The sequence below is a fragment of the Plasmodium brasilianum genome, chromosome 2 (genome assembly GCF_023973825.1).
Source record: "Plasmodium brasilianum strain Bolivian I chromosome 2, whole genome shotgun sequence".
NCBI lineage: Eukaryota > Apicomplexa > Aconoidasida > Haemosporida > Plasmodiidae > Plasmodium > Plasmodium brasilianum.
The window spans coordinates 253,833-277,195 of record NC_090115.1 but is presented as its reverse complement, the minus strand read 5'-3'; the positions used below and the strand labels follow the sequence as shown (position 1 = coordinate 277,195).

Genomic DNA, 23,363 nt, shown 5'->3' with positions numbered 1-23,363 from the left:
TTGCGTACGTATTACATATAATCGCTCATGTAATTGTTCATTCAGTTATTCATTCAGTTATTCATTCAGTTACTCATTTAGTTATTCATTCAGTTACTCATTCAGTTACTCATTCAGTTACTCATTCAGTTACTCATTCAGTTACTCATTCAGTTACTCATTCAGTTACTCATTCAGTTATTCATTCAATTATTTATGTAATTACTTATACAATTATTCATTTTACTACATATATATAATATATATGCATAAGTATGCATATAGGCGAACTGCCTTCCCGCTTAATGATAAATTGTGCATGCCTCCATTTTTTAATAAAGCCCCTACCACTGTTCAAGTTTATTTTTACAACTACCTGACAGGCTGATAGGCTAACAGGCTAACTACTTGAATGCTTACCCGAGTTGAATAGATGCCTAATTGAGCAAATTATTACGAGTTAAAAAATTGGTAGAGCTACACGTCCAATTATTCAAGCATATACAAGCATATACAAGCATACGTACGTAAATATATATATGTATATATATATACATATACATATATACAGAAGTACATACGTATGTCCGTAGGAGCATATGCCTAGGTACACTCATGATATGTCCTTGTTGTGTTCATGTGATCGTACCTGCATAACGTAATGATCTTTTTTCCTTGTTTATTATAAAATTAAATTTATATCCATAGAAATGATAAAAAAAGAAAATAAAGATAATCATATCAATCGGTTTAGTCAGTTTAGCCATGTGAGCCATATGATAGTTATCCAATTGAAGCAAATATAAAATAAAATAAATAAATGGGTAAGTAATAAATGTTAAGTTGAATTAAATTAAACTAAGCTAAATTATATAGAATTATATCAAAGCAGATTAAATCAAATCAAATTAAATCAAATTAAATCAAATCAAATCAAATCAAATTAAATCAAATCAAATCAAATTAAATCAAATCAAATCAAATTAAATCAAATCAAATCAAATTTAATTTAATTAAAGGGAAGTGATTTTCATTCTACAGATACGCATTTAACTTCGTTTGTGAAGTTTGCCTGTTCTTTTAAACTGACAGTTAATTCGATTGCATTTATGAACAGCCAACTAGCGACTGCTACTATAAGTAGTATTGTCGCTCTTTCACTTTATGCATTTTCTATTTTGTTTGTTTTTTTGTTTGCTTATTTGTTTATTTGTTTGTTTATTTGTTTGTGTATTTTTTTGTGTTTTTGTTTGTGTATTGGTTTGTGTATTTGTTTGTGTATTTGTTTGTGTATTGGTTTGTGTATTTGTTTGTGTATTTATTTGTGTATTGGTTTGTGTATTGGTTTGTGTATTGTTTTGTGTATTGGTTTGTGTATTGGTTTGTGTATTGGTTTGTGTATTGGTTTGTGTATTGGTTTGTGTATTGGTTTATTTTTGTCTATTTTTTTATTTTTTATTAATTATTTATTTATTCTTTTTTTTTTTTTTTTTTTTTTTTTTTTTTTTTTCACATCCGTACTTACCCACATTTTTTAAATTTTACAATTCTACATTCTCGTATTCCTCCATAGAATGCACGATACATATGTTTAACATTCTCCAGTTCATTGTGCCAACTCAACGTCTTCTTATATTTTTTGTTTAATTCATTCTGACGTTGCTTCATACGCATTGTAGTACTACCTTACTGTTCCTTCTCAACAAGAGCTATTATCATCCCCACAAAAGTATCACTGGACTTGTCTACAAAACATAGGTACCCAAACAAATGAAATGTACAAACGTCAACGTAAGGACTGTGTTAGAATGGAGCTTGAAAAAAAGAATCAAAGAGGAAACAAATTTAAGTGATGATGAGATAATGATTATATACAAAAGGTTTAATTCGATTAGTAATAATGGTAAGATGAACTATAACAAATTTGAAAAGAGTCTAGGTATACTCGGTACAATTAAAAATGCATATTTGTACAAGTCCATTTTTAAAGCTTTTGATTTAAATAATGATGATTATGTAGACTTCTACGAATTCTGTGTTGCTATTAACACAATGCTTAAGGGAAGTAAACGTGATAAACTAGAAATGTCGTACAGGATAGTCCACTCGGGTACGAATCCCCTTTCAAAGGTTAGTAGTAATAGCGCTTCTCCTAAAAGAGCTTCCTTGGGTAGTGATGATACACAGATAGGAAGAACAGCAGTGAGTGGTACCACCACGCAGGTGGATAACGCAGCTCATATGGATAACGCAGCTCATATGGATAACGCAGCTTATAGGGATAACGCAGCTCATATGGATAACGCAGCTTATAGGGATAACGCAGCTCATATGGATAACGCAGCTTATAGGGATAACGTAGTTCATATGGATGAATCCCCTGACAAGGAAAGCGTAAATAACAATATGAAGAGCGACGCGATCCACCCTAATTTTGAACAGAAGAAAGAAAGAGAAAATCAAAAAAGCAAAATAACAGCGAAATCAAAAAAAAAGGATTATTCTCATTATATCCCATATGAAGATTTTGAAAAAATTGTAATCAGTATAAATGATATAAAAAAAGAGCTACTAGGAACAGAAGAGGAGATACTAACAAGTCAAATAAAATATACATTCAAGTCATTAAGTATATTATGTGAGGATGGGAAGTATAGAATGAATTTGGAATGTTACAAAAAAGCAATGAAATGCAACGAATTTTTAAAATTGTTAGGTATACACACGAAAGTGGCTGATTCGTTTATACAGAATGAAACAATGAAAAGAAAAAAAAGTAAAACTGGAAATAGTAAAACTGGAAATAGTAAAACTGGAAAGACTAAAACTGGAAAGACTAAAACTGGAAATAGTAAAACTGGAAATAGTAAAACTGGAAAGAGTAAAACTGGAAAGAGTAAGATGGATATAGGAGGAAAAATCAATTCTAGTCATCTGTTGAAGATGGCTCTACCCGAAGATACCACCTCTAGGGGTTCTCTTCTAAAAGGATCAACAAATTTATTCATTCGAAGGAAAAAAAGAGTGTCTGATAAGAGGAATGATAGAGGAGGGATACAACGAAAAAATTCTGATAAATATGAAGAGGAAAACATAGGAAGGAAATTGAAGGAGGACGAGATAAAAGAAAAGGCTATGGAAAAGACGAGGGAAAAAGGGGGAGGAAAGATCGACTCCAAAAAAAATATAAACAACTTGCTCCCAGTGCATAATTCCTCCCTTTTCAAAAACCACAGAAGAAAAATATACAATCATGATATGAATTTATATCATGAACAAGCTTCTTTCAAGGGTGGGCATTTTTCAAGTGAAGAAGCCCATTCGAAAGACGATAACAGTGATAGTATCTATAATGGTAATGATAGATGTAATAACAGTAGTATAGCACGTCAACATAGATGGAGAAACAAATCCGATCGAGACAACAACAGAGAGGGGAAGAGTATTCACAACAACCTTTTTGAATGCAACCTAATGAGTAAAGATGGTGATGATAATTATACCGATGACAATGATTATTTAATTGAAAAAAAAAAAAAAAAAAAAAAAAAAAAAAAATTGAAAGATGGTGAAGGAGTAGCTACAGATAAGAAATATTATTCGTATAATTTGCAAGAAGAGGAGTATTTCACGACAAACAGTAATATACTTAGCATGTGCCCCTTACTTCTGAAGGCGGATAAAGGGAAGAGGAATAACCAGTGTTATCATGTAAACGGAGCCATAAGAAGAAGCAGCAGTAGTAGAAGCGATAGAAGTGGTAGACTCCCAAAGAAGAGTAACTCTACGCACAACCTGAAGAGCCATGGAAAGGATAAGAAAAACAGTGTACATTGTAGTAGAAAGAGTGAAGAAGGGGTAAATGAGAACAACGCTGACTCCTCAGATTGCACTGAGAATTTTTTCGAGTATCACTCGGACGTAGAAATTATAAGTTTTAGAAAAAAGTTAAAAGAGGAAGAAAAAAAAAAAAAAAAAAAAAAAGAACGTGGTCGCACCACCATCAGTAGCAGCGGAAGAAGAAGCGGTGGAATCGACACCTTATTCAGCATCTGTGTTCGGGTCAGATACCTCCTCGGGGGGTAAAAGGCGGCGGAAGAGCACTGAGGTGTCTGAAAAGTTCGAGGGAGTATCATGCACAAAAAAGGAAGTAAATCAAAAGCTTACCAATCAGGCGGATGAAGAACAAAGACGTATCGATATCGAAGGGGGGAAGGAGTACATTCACACGGAGGAGCATAAAAGTGAACAGGAAAATATATGCAAGTTTATGGATACGAAATATAGGTATAGTGAATCATGTGATAATGTAAAACTATTTGAAAAGGATGATATAATTGATGATAAAAATGATGATTTAAAAAATGAATGGAATAATGAAAAAAATGCTTTAAACGTAAATAAAATACCTGCACAATATGAGGTGCGTTCAGGTATAATGGCATTTGAAAGAAAAAATGAAAACAAAAAGTATGTAGAAGAGTGCAATGAATATATAATAAGATATAAAAAATTTGCGCAACAAAGAGAAGAACAGTATTTGCTCGAAAAGGAAGTGTACTCAGATGGAAAAAATGATTTATTAAAAGAAAAAGAATTTTTAGAAAACAACCTTCACTATGACGACGATTTTAGCAATAACGAAAGCAACTATTACAGCGAGCACGACAATGAGGAAAATTATTATTTTTTTGGTCTCAGGGGTGGGCGTGTTACTAACGGGATCGGTAATAACATCAATGATGGAGATAATAACAATAGCAGTAACAGCCCCAGTGGTAACAACAATCGTAAAAGTAGTGATAAGCGGGGTAACCGTGGATGGAACAGTGGAAGCAGCGCTTTAGAAAGCGCAAAATATCTGCGCAGGAAATTTATAGAGTACGAGGATTTTATAAAATTGTCTGGGAAGTCCATATTACATTGTAACGATGCAGGGCCATTTTGTAATGATGAAGAAAGCCGAAGGAAGGAATGGGACTACAATAGTAGTAAGAATATAAATGGAACGAGAATTAAGAGCGATTATATATATGGAGGTAAAAGTGACTCTCCTTCAAATGTACTAGAACTAAACGATGATGTAATAAAAAAGAAATTTTACATTCCTTATGTTAAGTCGCACTACGTTATGGTAAAAAGAAATTTGACGAAGGATCAGGTGTATTATCTTATTAGGAATATCTTTCTAGCAGCGGAGGACTACTTGAAGAAGGAGAAGAGCGGCGGTTATCACAATAAAATTTTTTTTTTGTTCTTTTCATTATTTGCATACAGCTCACATGGTAAGGAAGAGGAACAGACGGAAGTAGTAGGACGTGGTAAGCATACAGAACGAGGCGAACATACAGAACGAGGCGAACATACAGAACGAGGTGAACATACAGAACGAGGCGAACATACAGAACGAGGCGAACATACAGAACGAGGCGAACATACAGAACGAGGCGAACATACAGAACGAGGCGAACATACAAAACGAGGCGAACATACAAAACGAGGCGAACATACAAAACGAGGCGAACATACAGAACGAGGCGAACATATAGAACGAGGCGAACATACAGAACGAGGAAAACAGATGGGTCGAGGCAGAGATGACAATGTAGCGTGTGATAGGGAAGGTAACTTCAAGTATGATCACATCGAACACCAAGATAACTACGATCATTACAACCATCGAGATAACTACTATCACTACGACATCGAAGCGGACCTGTTGAAGGAAGAACACAAAATTAGTTCCAAAAAGATGAAAATGCATATCTACCAAAATATATTGTTGGTCATATCTATAATAAGGTACTTCTTGCACACTATAACAATATCACAGAAATATTCGTCGTCCTATGATTCCCTGGATGACAATTATATGATAAGCAGTATGCATTCATTAAAATTAAACGAAGTGAGTGTCTTATTAAATCAAGCAAATGATATGTTAGGAAAATATTCAAAGGGTTACTTTCAAAATAAAAAAATTTATATAAATAAATCCAATTATTATAATTTTTCAAAAAAAGGTAAACTCTCTGTTTCCTTACGTCAAAGTAGAGACAATAGAAATTTTAATAAAATACTGGCTGTATATTTTGGGCATGAGAGATGGGATCTAGTTATGAATATGATGATAGGTATTCGAACATCAGTTATAAAAGAATTTAATAGTGATAATATTTTAAATTTGTTTAAACATAAAGACATCATTCAGTTACCTACAACAAATTCACAACAGAAAGTTATTTTTAAAAATTATGCACCTATTATTTTTAAAAATATAAGAAATTTTTATGGTATTAAATCAAAAGAATATATTACTTCCGTTGGACCTGAACAAGTAATAAGTAATATGGTCTTGGGAAATCTATCGACCCTCAGTGAGTTGCTTTCCGAGGGGAAAAGCGGATCGCTCTTTTACTTCACCAGCAATGGGAAGTACATAATAAAAACGGTGCGTTAAAAATGTTTGCGGCTCTAGGGAGCATGTGCGAGGACAAAGTGTGCATCATGTGCACTGTGCACACATAACCAACATATCTAAACATTGTTGACATCAGTAACATCACTAATGCTACTCCCCTTTTTTTTTTTTCCCTTCGCAGGTATGCAAGAACATACACAACTTGTCCCAGAAATTACTGCCGCAATATTATGAACATGTCAGGAAAAACCCCGACTCTCTATTAACTCGCTTGTACGGCATACACTGTATTAAGTACCTGAAGCGATCTGGAAGTAGGCCCCATTCATGCACTCATTTGTATTTTTATGCGTTCGTCCATACATTTGTATATTCCTACATTTATCTGTTTATTTATTTTGTTTATATAAGTATACATGTGTTTACTTTTATGTTTATATATTTTTTGCAACCCTTATGCTTACGCACTTTTCGATTTTATTCTTTACTTTGCAGGGAGTAAAAAGAAAATATACTTCATAGTGATGAACAATTTTTTTTCATCAGCTGTTGAAATACATAGAAGATATGACATCAAGGGAAGCCTAGTAGGACGAACAGTACCCCCAGCTAAGAGAGAAGATCATACTATAGCACTAAAGGATGTAGACATAGACGAGTTGGGAGATACAATAAATATTGGATTGGAAAATAAGAAAAAATTATTAACAGTTTTAAAAGCAGATGCAAATTTTTTAAAGGAAAATTCTTTACTAGATTATTCTCTACTATTCGGTATTCATTACAAAGACTTATCCCGGGATATAGTCAATTGGAATAAGAGCAGAACGAATGAGATCCAACATGTTTACGACAATGAAGGAAACTGTGTTGCATCGAAGCCCTTCCATCAGGTACGCGACTTGTGTGTGTATGTTTATTCTGTCAGTGGTCCTACGTGCATATGTGGGTATATATATGTGTATACATATATTATATGCGTTTCGTACTAAATGATATAATTTTTTTTTTTTTTTTTTTTTTTTTTTTTGCTACCTCCAACTACTCAGTGCGACCATGGAGGTATGATCAACATTGATAAGAGCAAAATTTTTTTTTTCGGAATTATTGATATCTTTACTAAGTGGAAGTAAGAAAAAGATAAAATAACGTGATGTTAATGTTATTTGTAATGAGTACATAAAAATTCGAAACTTTGTTTTGTACTCATGTTTAGAGCAGTGTACATGAAAAGAGCAAATGCACACACGTAGGACACTACTTGTGGTTTTATTTTGCTATATTTGTTTATTCTGCTATACTTGTTTTTACTTTGTTTTAACTGCCCATTTTAGCTTAAAAAAAAAGTTCGAGCACACCCTAAGGACCATACAGTAAGTATTAAAGAAGCGAAAAAATGTGGAAATAATGTGGAATTAATTTTTGTGGGCACAAAAGTACGTATGTGTACATATGTTCATATTTACTTATGCGCGTATGTTTGCATATATGCATGGATGTATATAGCCCCCCCACGCTCACAAACTTATATATATGTGCATGTGCTTCTCCCATTTTAGAAAACTTGATAGAAAAAACATTTCATGTGTACACCCGGATACCTATTCAAGTAAGTTTTTATTAACCAAAAGAAATTGTTATGCTGACTGTACTTCAGTAAATGGTGACCTCTTAATATGTGCATAAATATATACGCGTGCACATAAATATATACTCTTGTACATGTACCTGTACGTATATATATATAATACGTATGCACGATTATACATATACATATAATTCTTTTTTTTTTTTTTTTTTTTGCTTCTTTCCCACAGAACGATTTGTTACCTTTATTGAAAATCATATGGAGTAGTCTTTTTTTTTTTTTTTTTTTTTTTTTTTTTTATTTACCTTAGTTTGACAATTTAGAATAATTAATAATATGCTTTTTTTGATATTTACCTTGTTAAGCAATATTTTTGAAAAAAAAAAAAATTTCTTTTTTCATAATATTTTTAATCTCATGTTATTTGCGTTATCTTATCAGATCTGGTCTTGTCATGTATTTTTCTGTACATTGTATTGAATTTTATTTTGTTGTGTTGTATTCTGTTGTGTTTTATTGTCTTTTTTTTTTTTTTTTTCTTTTTCTTTTTTTTTAATTATAGCTGCTAGTACGCAATATTTTAAAATCAGAATGAACGAAGCATCTTTTTTACAAAGCAGTACTATATATGTGTATATGTGCGTACAGTTGTAAACGGGCATGCGAAAATATACGTTCCATGAATGCCTGAAGAAATAATCGTAACGAGTCTTTTTAACCTATGCTACACATGTGCCCCCCTCCCCCAATAATATGTTAAAAAATGTGCATGAACATATAAATATATTACCTGCACGTGTGCATAATTTTTATGTCTTTTTCCCACACACTTTTTTTTTTTTTTCGTGAGAAGTTCATTTTAACATGGAAATGTTTCATTTTGTTTCGCGTCATTTGAATTCATTTTCTTTTTTTACTTTATTTTATCTTGTTTTTACTTTATTTTATCTTATTTTTACTTTATTTTATCTTGTTTTTACTTTATTTTATCTTGTTTTTACTTTATTTTTACTTTATTTTATTCTATTTTTTGTTTTTTTTTTTTTATTTTATTTTACTTTATTTTTTTTCATTTTATTTTTACTTTTTGGTCGGCATAAAATTTTTTAAAATTAAACATGATGACGAAAAGAAAGTAATTATATACGTTAATATTAGTTCATATTTACAACAGATGTTTGGATATAATGGGGATCGTTAATACATATATAAATATTGTTAAATAAGTAATAACAGTATAATTCGTAGTAGTACATGCTCTCCATTCTAACAACTTTTTAATATAACAATTTGGTATAGGCAAGTGTGGGTACGTTTTTAAGACACGTATTATGGGAATTATATATACACCCTCCGACCCACACACATATAAAAACACGTTTATACGTACATTTTATTATATATTTATAAAATAAAACTTCAAAGAACAAATGGTTCATCTTAGTGATGTGTTAAAAATGAACGGGAATGAATAGACAAAGAGTAAGGCATAAGCATATGTATGCAGCTAACCCAGAAACAATTGATCCACACCGTAGTCATATGTATTACGCACGAGCAGAGATTTTCATGCAAGCATTGCTAAGAAAAAAGCAAGTTAAGCCCCATCGATTTGTTGTCTTGCTGTCATTTAACTGACAGTGTGATGTAGGTACTCTGGTTTGGTTACTCACGCATCAAGTTGAATTACTTAAATGATAACTCTTTTTAAAATTGTTATCTCTCTTTCGTTTGTAAAATTAGAAAAAGTTTTCACAATGTGTATAAAGTAACACACATTGGTTAGAAGAGGACGGTTTTTCAATATGGGAAAAAAAAAAAAAAAAAAAAAAAAAGTCTATTCAACGAGGTGTAAAATGGGTATCATCTACATCGGTATATATGTGTATATGGCGTGTATGAATTATATGCGTACATGTATATGTGTATATAAGGATTATGAAAATTATAAATTACCTCCATGTATTAATCTAAGGGTGGTATTCCTTTGTTTGTGGGAATGTGTGATAAGTGTAAATAGGGGAAAGGAGAATATGCGCGTTGACATCCCTCACTTCACGTGCACGGGTGCACATGTGGGAAGTCCAACGTACGCAGTTTAAAAAAAATAGAAAAAAATTGGAATAAGTAGGGGAAAATTTTGGAATAAATGATAATAAATGGGGCACGACAGCCACATATGCCATCGCACAGATATACATACCTATATATGCACGACTGCACGACTGCATGTGCGAGTCTCCGTTACACACTTCCACCACTACTCCACATCCGTGTTCGACGTGGGTATCGTGTTGACCTCGTCCAGTAATTCGGTCTTGAGCTGCCAAAACTGGAGAGTGTTATCCTCCCCAGTGGATCCTATGAACATCTTTAATTTCTTGTGATGATTCCAATTAAAATCTGTAATCGGTTGTGTATGTCCACCATGAGAGAAGATGAGTTCAGAAGGTCCATCGGATAAATCAATAGCATCAAGTTCTTCCCCAATTTTGTTTAAGTCGTATATGTTAATAAAACGATTATTACTAGCCGAAGCAAGAAGAGAGGAATCATTAGGTGAAAAATTTAATCTAATAACAGCTTCTTTGTGTGCATTTATAATATGCTGTGGTTCATTAAATCTTTTAATATCCCATATTTTAATTTTTCCATTTTCACTACCTGAAGCAAAATGACCTGTAAATCTATTCAAAGCAATACAGTTAACAGGTACTTGTTGACCTAACACTTGTTGAGCAGGTTCTGTTGTTTTTACTCTAATATCGTATACTAAAATATATCCATTATCTGCACAAGCTAAAATTAAATTAGGATCATTAAGAGAAGAAACATCATTTATAGGGGACTTGTATTGTACTTTATAAAATGGATTAACAGTTTTAGAAGATAAATTATTATAATCATATACTGTTATCATTCCATCATTACTACAAGTTAATGCAAATTTTTTATAAGCATTAAAATCTAGTCCAAAACCATCCGAGTTATTACCAACAAAAGATACTTCAGGATTCATCTTATCATCATTTGTTTCGATTTTATGTTTATTTATATCAAATAAGTGAAGATTTCCATCAATTGCTTTTGTCACAACAATATTTTTTCTTTCTAATGGTAAAAACTTTATTCTATTCACTTCCCCTGTATGTGCAATTTTCGATTTTATAGTAAATTTTTTTTTCTCACAGCAAAAATCAAAACCTTCATAATTTTCGTTAATTTTATATATGCACTTTTCTTGTGCTAATTGTTCTAATGGAAATAGTACATCACATACATACAAATAATTTGGTTCTTTATTTGATGTATGAGTACCAACACAAACTAACTGATTTAATACATTATCTTCAATATTCTCATTATGGAAATCACCAAAATCGATAGATAATGATGGCCACTCCAACTCCTTTCTACATACAAAATCGTATAACAAACCACTATTTGTTTTCCAGTTACTAAACTGCGTTTCTACATCTTCTTGTTCTTTCTCCTCCTCTTTGTGCACATCCCCGTTCTCTATTTCTTCGCTCAACTCCAGGCATGCTTCGTCCAGTGCGTTCGACTTGCGTTTCTTGCTTTCTTTCGGGGCGCTCATGGGTGGTGGAGCTGTTGCGTAGAAGCAGTCAGTGGAGTACTGATGTGGGGTGGTCGTGTGCACGTCGTAGGGGGATAGCCTTTTATTCTCACAAGTGTAACTCGCTATGTGTAACTCGCTATGTGTAACTCGCTACGTATAATTCGCTACGTATAATTCGCTACGTATAATTCGCTACGTATAATTCGCTACGTATAATTCGCTACGTACAATTCGCTACGTATAATTCGCTACGTATAATTCGCTACGTATAATTCGCTACGTATAATTCGCTACGTATAATTCGCTACGTATAATTCGCTACGTATAATTCGCTACGTATAATTCGCTACGTATAATTCGCTACGTATAATTCGCTACGTATAATTCGCTACGTATAATTCGCTACGTATAATTCGCTACGTATAATTCGCTACGTATAAATTCGCTACGTATAATTCGCTACGTATAATTCGCTACGTATAATTCGCTACGTATAATTCGCTACGTATAATTCGCTACGTATAATTCGCTACGTATAATTCGCTACGTATAATTCGCTACGTATAATTCGCTACGTATAATTCGCTACGTATAATTCGCTACGTATAATTCGCTACGTATAATTCGCTACGTATAATTCGCTACGTATAATTCGCTACGTATAATTCGCTACGTATAATTCGCTACGTATAATTCTCTATGTGTGATGGATGATGCGAATACGGTGAAGGGTAAAGGGTGAAGGGTAAAGGGTGAAGGGTAAAGGGTGAAGGGTAAAGGGTGAAGGGTAAAGGGTGAAGGGTAAAGGGTGAAGGGTAAAGGGTGAAGGGTGAAGGGTAAACAATATGAGTCTGTATGCAGAAAAAGAAGTAAGGTAAAGATTGGCCTCTACTTGTGTATTAAAAAAACTATCAAATGGGGGATATACAAAGAAAAGGCAGGAACACTGTGGCGCGCTAGGCAACATACAAATGTCAGCAAAAAAGGGGGAAAATATTGTGCTATCTAAGTTATGTAAGTGATGTATGTTCTTTTGTGTAAGCTCGTTTGTGGGCTTTATTTTATTTATTTATTTTTGTTTGTTTGCTTTTTTTTTTTTTTTTTTTTTTTTTTTTTCTTTTGCGCTATGAATTCTGCTTATATAAAGCGGCTAATAAATTTTACCCGGTTAAACGAACAAGAAAAGAAAGAAGCAAAAACAAAAGCACGAATAGGGGAGGAAAATGATCGTAAATTTGGGTATATAATCGATAGGATAGCGAGCTCAACTTTTGAAGTAGTTTTGTGTATAACGTATGCACATATGTATGTACGTATATGCAGAAATATATACCTATGCATGTACGTATGATAACGTAAACATATAAAAAGCGAAAACCTTGTAGATGGAATTTTTAACGTATGCGCGGCTTTTAACACAGGGCGCACATAGTTATATGTTAAAAGATAAACTGGAAGGGCATAAAAAAAAGAGTAAATTAATAAAATACGATAATAAAATACGATAATAATATATGATAAGAAAATATGATAATAAAAAATGATATTAAATAATGATAATAAATAATGATATTAAATAATGATATTAAATAATGATAATAAATAATGATAATAAATAATGATAATAAATAATGATAATAAATAATAATAATAAATAATGATATTAAATAATGATATTAAATAATGATAATAAATAATTCGTAACGATAAACGAATAATAAATTTACTTCTTCCAATTATTAGCTGTATAAATTTAAAATTTTTCACATATATTTTATGTACACATAAGCATATATATATATATGCATGTGTACATATATATATATATATGTGTGTGCATGAGAAAAGGAGCGGCAGTGGAAAGCGTTCATTAAAATTGAAAAATGGTACCTCTTCTAGTTTTTTTTTTTTTTTTTTTTTTAACTTCTTAAAAATGGAAGTATTAAAAAGAAGAAAGATACAATGAATTGAAAGGGGGATGATATTAAAAAAAGTGTTCTATAAAAACTGCGACAAAGACGTGCTCTTTTTGTTTATATCTTTTTTTTTCTCATCTTAACTTTTTCAATTATTATATTTTTTGCGTTTGCGTATCATATTTTTTGCATTACATACTTATTTATTGCATATACATATCTTATTTATTGCATATACATATCTTATTTATTGCATATACATATCTTATTTATTGCATATACATATCTTATTTATTGCATATACATATCTTATTTATTGCATATACATATCTTGTTTATTGCCTATGCGCATTTTTTTTTTTTTTTTTTTTTTTTCCTCTTCCTTGTCACTCTTTGCTACACATGTGTACATAATGCGCCTCTACTAGTACACATAAAAATGTAGCTCGCATATTGATATATATATTACATATGTGCATATATATATATAATGTAATGACAAATTGCACATATATACGCACAAGTGCATGAGAGGTATATGTCATATATATATATATATATATCTAAGCACATACATGTGTTCACATTTTTGCTAGCGCTTGTCGCGCTTCTTTCCCCGACTAACAGTTAATTATGTATATATATGCATGCATATATATATACTTACTTACATGCATATATATATATATATATATATTTTTTTTTTTATTTTTTAAGACAAAAAAGTAATGAACATTGTAGAAAATAAATTCTGATTTACATTCCTGTGCCAGTGGCAATTATCTACAGTGTTCGAACAAACCATGTAAAGAAATTCGACAAAGCAAAAAATTTCTTTGTGTTAGTAAAGAAGCTCATCAGTGAATTAACAAAACGAATAAATAATCATTACAACATGATATTATATTTGGCATATGATTTTTACTGTATATTATTTAATGGTAACAGAGAGTACCATTTTAAAAAAAAATAAATTTTCTCTTGCCATTTGCGGGCGTGTATTGAATGCTTGTACATGTGCATATATATGAGCGAACTGCACATGTACGTACGAACATACATATATACATACATACACACATATATACCGTTTACGAGTAAGGCATGTTCAGAGAAGCACGCGCATGAACGCATACTTGTATGCACACATCCGTGGGTTCATCCCTGCTATATGTACATTGTGTGTGCACATTTTTTTTCTGTTTTTCATATGCAAGGCATATAAATGAAGACACGCCTCGCGCACACGTCATTTTATATATACATATTTATTTATTTATTTATTTATTTACTTACGTGTTTCTATATATACATTTACGTGTTTCTATATATACATTTACGTGTTTCTATATATACATTTACGTGTTTCTATATATACATTTACGTGTTCATATGTATATATTTATATACGCATGTTTGCTTGGAGAAAGTGCTTAAAAAAAAAAAAAAAAAAAGGCTGTTATGTTACCCCCACTGCGAGATATTTCTTTTTTCTTTCTTTTTGAGTACAGTAGATGTCAGTTTAGCTTTTTATGATGTGTTATACTCACATAGCATATATACATATATACATTCATGCGCAAGCGGTTGATACGTACATATATACAGATAAGTAAGTATGTATGTATGTATGTATGTATTGCACACGTACGTGCAGTTGTATGTTATTTGAGCGGCTTCTTTTATTCGTGCACTTGAACTCACTGTTTATCTGCGCCCATATTTGTTTTTTCAGTCATTCATGCACATTTTTAACTTATTTTTGCATGTGTTATTCGCAAAGAAATATATATACCGCTGCTTATCTTGCTGAATTACTAAGTAAGTTCTGCTTTTGCGCATTGTCACTTTTTATTTATTGCATCATGCACACACACGTACTCATAATACTTGATCGCATACACTTTGTTGTTCTAGGAAAAACATATCCAAGTTTTTTTTTTTTTTTTTTTTTACAATTTTGCATACGCATTCTTTTATTTTTTTATTAAAAAAAGGGGATAAAAATATAAGCATAAGGTAGGATACCTTCATTATGTGTAAATGTTAAACACACATACTCGTTAGAGCTACTAACACATTTTAGCAAATACACAGCTAATTGATTTCACTGTAGAGTGTTAAATTCTCTTAAATTTTTTTTTTTCTTTTTTTTTTATTTTATTAGCGTAACTAATTAAACAGATTTGGTTTATGTAACCTCGTTGACTAGTTACAAGTATATATGTTTGGTATATATGCATATGTATATGCACATATATACATGCATATGTATATATAAATACGGAGCCATTTGATAAAATTAATTTTCTAAGAAATACGATTTATTCTGTAAAATAGTCTTATTAACACGTTGTTGTCCATATATATGAGTAACACTACAGAATAATGAGTAAAAAAAAAAAAAAAAAAAAAAGAGGCAAACATAACAAAGATAGCACATAGTACATAAACATTATACACTGCCACATTGATAACGTGCATCCTGCACATACTCAACATGTGTACTAACTTATGTACTACCACTACTACTGCTACTACTGCCACTACTACTACTACTACTACTACCACTACTACTGCTACTACTGCCACTACTACTACTACTACTACCACTACTACTGCTACTACTGCCACTACTACTACTACTACTACCACTACTACTGCTACTACTGCCACTACTACTACTACTACTACTACCACTACTACTGCTACTACTGCCACTACTACTACTACTACTACCACTACTACTGCTACTACTGCCACTACTACTACTACTACTACCACTACTACTGCTACTACTGCCACTACTACTACTACTACTGCATACTTTTTTTTTTCCCTTCATAAGGGAAACATTATACGATCGAAGTTAAAGCGACAACACCCCACCTTCTGTGCAGCGTTAGCCTTGAAGGAGTTTTATGCACGCTCAGCCATGTTTATGTATATACATATACGCATACATACATATACGCATACATACATATACGCATATATACATATACGCATATATACATATATATGCACAACATAAATGCTTATTTACTCATTCACCGCTTTTGGTCCATCTTTACGTAAAAGATTTAAAAAGCATAATTTTAAAATTAACGAAATATATTACTTCCAAGTAATTCTCAAACAGGTGTTAAAATGGATGCTTTGTCAATTTAACGGAAATAAGGAACAATTGCAAAAATTTCGTTCTATCTGTCTATCTATCTATCTATCTATCTATCCATCTATCTTTTTTTTTTTTTCTTTTTTTTTTTTTTTATATTTGTACATATATTTACCCCCCAACAATTGTTACATTTTTCGAACAAGATTAGCACATAATTGTACATGCACATATAAACATTTATATACGTACATATATGCATATATGTATGCATATCCATGTACATATGTATAATAGTAAGTTCACAAAAGTAGCGCGATAGATAACTTTACAAAATTATGTGCCAGCTTATTAACCATATATATGTATGTATATATATATATTTTTACCCTCTAATTCGTTCCGCCATTTTTTTTTTATACCATTCCTTTGTTTTGTTAATTCCCTTTTTACTTATAACTTTCCTGTACGCCACTTCGCATATAGTTCCCATACCCCATTCATTTTCTATTTTCCGCATTTTTTTTAAACAAATTTGTTTATTTTTGACTTAACCGAACATTTTAAAATAATAGGAAACTTAATTTGAGAAAATTAATATTTTATTTGTATAAAACAAAACAGATTAACATTTTTTTGCAATAAGGAGAAGAACATTACTTTGCTGCAATATTTTTTTGGGGTTCTTTTGCTTCTTATCATTGTCGCATTCTGTTTTTACAGTTGCTTCACTGCATTTTATGGCTTCATTGTATTTTAATGCTTTTTTGCTTTTCATTGATTTTAATTTCAATATCAATTTTAATTTCAATATCAATTTTAATTTCAATTTTAATTTCAATAACAATTTAAATTTTAATTTCAATTTTAATTTCAATATCAATTTTAATTTCAATTTCAATAACAATTTCAATTTCAATAATAATTTCAATAACAATTTAAATTTAAATTTTTTTTTTCCTTTTTGCTATTTTACCGCTTACCTATTGTTTTTTATCTTCAATTTTTTATTACGTATACGCTGTTATGCAAACATTATTCTCCGCATAACTGCAAAATTGGTCAGTAAAAATTTAACTTTCCATTTTTAAGCAAACTTGACATGTGTAGTATTATGGCGGGGCTCAAGTAACAACATCTCACATGTATACATATGTACACATACATGTATACATATATATATACATTTACATATATATATACATTTACATATATATATACATTTACATATATATATACATTTACATATATATATACATTTACATATATATATACATTTACATATATATATACATTTACATATATATATACATTTACATATATATATACATTTACATATATATATACATTTACATATATATATACATTTACATATATATATACATTTACATATATATATACATTTGCATATATATATACATTTGCATATATATATACGTCCCTTATCCTCGTGGCGCGCAAAAATATGCCTATTGGCTGAAGGCGAAACAGAAATATATTCCTTCAGAGACCAAGTAGAATATTAAAAAAAAAAAAAAAAAAAAAAAAAAGCTTAGAGTTCTCCAGACGTTTATATAAAAATATTGAATGTGTATACACGCAAGTATACATATGCGTAAATATATACTCGTATACCTACATTTATATATATATATATATATATATATGCATACATGTGTGTGTGCATGTGTATATCCGTGCACGTCATACCCAATGAGCAGCCACAGTACATTCTTTCTGTGCGCCCTCAAACCAGCATAACAAGTTCGCTGATGGATTAGCAAACTGTCAGACGAACCTAAAATTTGAAAATATTTAAAATAAAAACATCAAAAACATCAGAAATAACAAAAGTGTTGAAGCAATCGAAATAATCGAAACAGTCAAAACAATCGGAACAGTCAAAACAATAGGAACAGTCAAAACAATCGGAACAGTCAAAACAATAGGAACAGTCAAAACAATCGGAACAGTCAAAACAATAGGAACAGTCAAAACAATCGGAACAGTCAAAACAATCGGAACAATTGAAAAATGAAAAAATAGAAATGTCATCGTTTTATAATAAAAAATTGGCAATTAGTTCTTCCCAAGATAAGCCCATTCCCGTGAATGTTGGTAATTTGCAGTTACTACCCGAGTTTGTGCGACGATGCGTACATGCATACGTACATACGTATATACATACATAAATATGTATATAATATGTAGTTCTCTTTTTTTACCCTTTTTTTACCCATTTTTTACCCTTTTTTTACCCATTTTTTACCCATTTTTTACCCTTTTTTTACCCATTTTTTACCCATTTTTTACCCATTTTTTACCCTTTTTTTACCCTTTTTTTTTTTTTTTTTTGGGGTGAAGGGGAGCTTAGCAAGTGGGTTACGTTCGTACAAACTAGAGTTTGCAAGTTGGTGTACATCTGCGTGTTAGACGACCGGTTACATGGGCGCATAAGCTTAAATAGTGTGCATATTGTGCATATCATGCATGGTGTATATATATACAAGCCCTTACTTGCGTTCTTCTGTTAAGCACCCGTACGACATGAACAATCATTGCACATATTTTCCGCTTAATAGAGTCAAACAACGAAAGGAGTATCATAAAACGAAAGTTGTTTAAGTCTTTTCGGACTAACAGAAATGAATTTTGCCCTGATTGCAAGGAAAAAGGAATAGTTATATGTGACACAAGTGAAGGTACGCAGATATGCAATGCTTGTGGACTAGTAGTAGAAAGTCATATTTTATCAGAGGAGCAAGAATGGCGCAACTTTAGCAATGATGGACAACCTAAAAGTATTGATAGAAATAGAGTAGGTGAGATAAGTGATATATGGTTAGAGAATAATATAACAAGTACTACTTTTATTAAGTCTAGCAAAAAACTACAACATTTGAATATGATGACGCAAATTAATAAAAATGATCAAACATTACTATCAGCTTTTAACATTTTAAAATTAATATGTGAAACATTTTATCTAAGGAGCAATGTTATTGAGCGGGCTAAAGAAATAACAAAGGAATTGCAGGTAGGAAGTAATGACAAGATAGAGAGGGGAAGGAGGAGGAGAAACAACAAACAAGTGTACACGTGTTCCCACCCGTGTGTAGTTGCATCTGTTCGTGGTTATATCCGTTTGCAGTTGTATCTGTTTGTGGTTATATCCGTTTGCAGTTGTATCTGTTTGTGGTTATATCCGTTTGCAGTTGTATCTGTTTGTGGTTATATCCGTTTGCAGTTGTATCTGTTCGTGGTTATATCCGTTTGCAGTTGTATCTGTTCGTGGTTATATCCGTTTGCAGTTGTATCTGTTTGTGTTTGTATCCGTGGTTATATATCCGTTTGCAGTTGTATCTGTTTGTGGTTATATCCGTTTGCAGTTGTATCTGTTTGTGGTTATATCCGTTTGCAGTTGTATCTGTTCGTGGTTATATCCGTTTGCAGTTGTATCTGTTCGTGGTTATATCCGTTTGCAGTTGTATCTGTTCGTGGTTATATCCGTTTGCAGTTGTATCTGTTCGTGGTTATATCCGTTTGCAGTTGTATCTGTTCGTGGTTATATCCGTTTGCAGTTGTATCTGTTTGTGTTTGTATCTCGTCATGTCTAAATGTACCGCTAACTTTTTTTTTTTAGGAAATGGAGCAGCTGAAAAACCGCATAAACAATTTGAACATGCTAGCTGTGGTGTACTTAGCATGTAGAGAAGCAGGGCATATAAAAAGTATTAAAGAGTTGATAACATTTGATAGGTCCTATAAAGAGAAGGATTTGGGAAAAACTATAAATAAATTAAAAAAGGTGTTACCTACAAGAGCATTTGTATACAATGAAAATATTTCACATCTTATATATTCCTTGTCTAATAGATTACAATTATCAGTAGAACTTATAGAAGCAATTGAGTATGTCGTTAAAAAGGCTACCACGTTAATAACTACATCTCATAGGTTGAATTCATTATGTGGAGGATCCATTCATTTAATTGTTGAATTAAATACAACTGAAGAGAACAATGTGAAATTACCAAATTTATCGCAAATAGCATCTGTGTGTGGTGTAACTACAAACACTTTGAAGACCACGTTTAAGGAGTTATTAAATGCAGCTACTTACATACTCCCTAAGTGCTATTTGAAGGATAATAGTGTTAAGTTATCCCTACTAAAGCATAAATACCTAAGCGACGAAAAGAAGAAGAAACTTAAATAAGAGAAGCATGGGAGGCAAAGAGGTACACTGCATAGTTCACTTATACATATAATGCGTATACACATATAAGAATGTGCGCAACAAAGTCACTTGAGGGAGAGACCTCTCCTAATACATGTTGTACACCCCTGTGCCCATGTTCACTCAGAAGAAGCATACATTTTATCACCTACCAGTTTGCACATAACGAAAATTAGTTTTCATGCCCACTTCCATAAGTGTGCACTCGTATGTGTATTTGAATCCGTTTATGTGTCTCTTCCCCGTTTAAATGACAACACATTTGTGGTGAAGCACTCGTTTAGTAAGGTTCATTTAGTTTAGTTTACTTTTGTTTAGTTCAATTTAGCTTCTTTAGTTTTATTAGATTCTTTTTTTTTTTTTTTTTTTTTTTTTTTTTTTTGAACGTCCAAAATTTAATCATTTTTATTTGTGAAAATATACCATTTGAAGCGGTAACACACGAATCAACAAAAAAAAAAAAAAAAAAAAAAAAAAAAAATTATAAACAGTAAACTGTGCTATATGTTATGTGATGTGTAAACTGTAAATTATGCATTAGGGACTAAATTTTTTATAGTGAATGATGGGAAGAGATTTTCCGGTGGATTCATGGTAGCGGAAAGAAAGTAGGCGCACGTGTAAACATATACATACATGTGCATATATGTACATACATATATATACATATGTGGAAGTTCATGCCTTCGTACCTGTGTCCGTGAGAGGCATTTTTCCCTTCGTTTCTTTTGTACGTGCACTATAATATTTATATTTTCGAAGTAGAAGAAGGGAAAACAAAATAATATATGAACAGTTGGTGTAAAGATTGTGCATGTATATATCTTTAATTTTACTTTATTTAATTATTATTTTTTCTTTTTTTTTTTTTTTTTTTTTTCTGTGGTTGTCAGTGGCTGTCTTTCATCCTGGTCAAGCTTGTTTGTACAGACACTCATACCGACAATCGCCCCACCACTCATGTTGCTGCTCATGTTATCATTTCGATTATCACTTCAGTTACCAGTATCTTATGTTTGAGAGTACCCAAGTCTTTATCGTGTTAATGTTTTTCTCATACTGATCCAAATCATTGTTTTCCAGTTCAGTGAATACTGTTTCGTCTTCAAAATGTTCAAGTATATCTTCTTTTATAACTTGAAATATTTCACACTCAATATTATTCGTAATTTTTTCTTTTCTATAATTTCTTTTTTCTAAACGTTCATATAAATTATTAGTAGATATTGTTAACAGAAATATATGATCAATTAAATGTTTGTCCCTTACAAAATTAACACCATGAAAATCTATAATATAACCTCCTTTTTTTTCCATATCTAATTTTTTTAATCTATCATTTACTAACTCTTCATTGTAGATACTTGCATCTAGTTTATCATCGTACTCTTCGTACAGCCTTTCTTCTTTGATTATATGCGATAAATTGACGTGCACCATTTTGCCTTCTTCCTCGCTAGCCACTCCATCAACCAAATCAATGCAATCCCTTCTCTCCATTCCTTCTGCGTCTCCTATTTCTTTAGTGCCTTCCATTCCTTCTTTCTTCCATTTCTTATTTTTCTGTTTTATTACTTTATTTATTACCTCAACTAGCTCCTCACACAAGGTCGTCTTGCCAACCCCAGGCACACCCGTAACAATAATGTTCGGAAGCCTACGCATGGGTATATGGCCTCCTATCACTATCCCCTCAAAGTCGTACTATAGCACGTACTTTTCTACACCTCCTAAGTATATTCCTACCGCACCTTTTAACTATAATGCAAATCTCCACCAGTCTCTTACTTCCTCATGTAAGATACACCCTCCCCCCTTTCTAGATTACAATTGATCTTAACTTTTACTCGACCCCGTGCTACGTTTGTAGTTACTGCTTTGATGGAGTTGCTTCCACGTAATGAAGTGATAATAAGAGTTCAGAAGTGCTGAAAAACTTCTCTTTTTTTTTTTTTTTTTTTTTTTTTTTTCTGTTATTATTATGTTATGTTTAGGAATAATAATTTAATAACATGTATTACATAGCGACTTCACACATGTGGAATTTTCAAATTAATAAAAAGGTAAGGTATGGTAAGAAGAGATAAGGTAAGATATGGTAAGGTAAAACATGGTGATATGAAATTACTTCAGATAAAATAATGCTCCTAAATTTGGGAGGATCGTGCTCGTATTCATTTCGAAAGTGCGTTAAGCAAGTAATACAAGTAAAATACGTGATATGGATGATTTGCGTTTTATGCTTGTACAATGAGAATGATACGTATGGTTTGTACGTGTTTATATGTATACAATTAAACAATGTAGCATTACTGCTACAAAAAAAAAAAAAAAAAAAAAAAAAAAAAAAAAAAAAAATTAAAATGAGTAAAAGAATAAACTCGTTTCGAAGCATGAACCATGTACACGAGTAATAAACATAAGTGGAGAACAAAAAATTGATAGAGGTAAAGCCTCCTTCTCTATCTATTTTATTCATTAAATTATTTATTCTTTTATATATATATATATATATATATAT

General features: G+C 31.5%; 5 protein-coding genes across 5 annotated transcripts; 2 read left to right on the top strand and 3 right to left on the bottom strand.

The window, feature by feature from the left end:
- Positions 1 to 1,749: 1,749 nt before the first annotated feature.
- MKS88_000661 (phosphatidylinositol-4-phosphate 5-kinase) lies at positions 1,750 to 8,255 on the top strand (the record flags this gene model as incomplete). The annotated part of the gene is made up of 8 exons (XM_067217836.1): positions 1,750 to 3,913; positions 3,993 to 6,430; positions 6,582 to 6,714; positions 6,896 to 7,293; positions 7,450 to 7,529; positions 7,735 to 7,773; positions 7,960 to 8,009; positions 8,218 to 8,255. 8 exons carry the CDS (start codon positions 1,750 to 1,752, stop codon positions 8,253 to 8,255), a joined length of 5,340 nt encoding a protein of 1,779 aa, XP_067075446.1.
- Positions 8,256 to 10,248: 1,993 nt separating this feature from the next.
- On the bottom strand, positions 10,249 to 11,586 carry MKS88_000660 (chromatin assembly factor 1 subunit C; the record flags this gene model as incomplete). The annotated part of the gene is made up of 1 exon (XM_067217825.1): positions 10,249 to 11,586. One exon carries the CDS (start codon positions 11,584 to 11,586, stop codon positions 10,249 to 10,251), a length of 1,338 nt encoding a protein of 445 aa, XP_067075445.1.
- Positions 11,587 to 15,996: 4,410 nt separating this feature from the next.
- On the bottom strand, positions 15,997 to 17,380 carry MKS88_000659 (uncharacterized protein; the record flags this gene model as incomplete). Its single annotated transcript, XM_067217814.1, has 3 exons — positions 15,997 to 16,323; positions 16,539 to 16,552; positions 17,263 to 17,380. 3 exons carry the CDS (start codon positions 17,378 to 17,380, stop codon positions 15,997 to 15,999), a joined length of 459 nt encoding a protein of 152 aa, XP_067075444.1.
- A 1,270-nt stretch (positions 17,381 to 18,650) lies between these two features.
- MKS88_000658 (uncharacterized protein) lies at positions 18,651 to 20,821 on the top strand (the record flags this gene model as incomplete). Its single annotated transcript, XM_067217803.1, has 4 exons — positions 18,651 to 18,746; positions 18,967 to 19,012; positions 19,185 to 19,768; positions 20,246 to 20,821. The coding sequence occupies 4 exons, from the start codon at positions 18,651 to 18,653 to the stop codon at positions 20,819 to 20,821; spliced, it is 1,302 nt and encodes a 433-aa protein (XP_067075443.1).
- Positions 20,822 to 21,841: 1,020 nt separating this feature from the next.
- MKS88_000657 (adenylate kinase-like protein 1) lies at positions 21,842 to 22,507 on the bottom strand (the record flags this gene model as incomplete). Its single annotated transcript, XM_067217791.1, has 1 exon — positions 21,842 to 22,507. One exon carries the CDS (start codon positions 22,505 to 22,507, stop codon positions 21,842 to 21,844), a length of 666 nt encoding a protein of 221 aa, XP_067075442.1.
- Between the last annotated feature and the right edge of the window lie 856 nt (positions 22,508 to 23,363).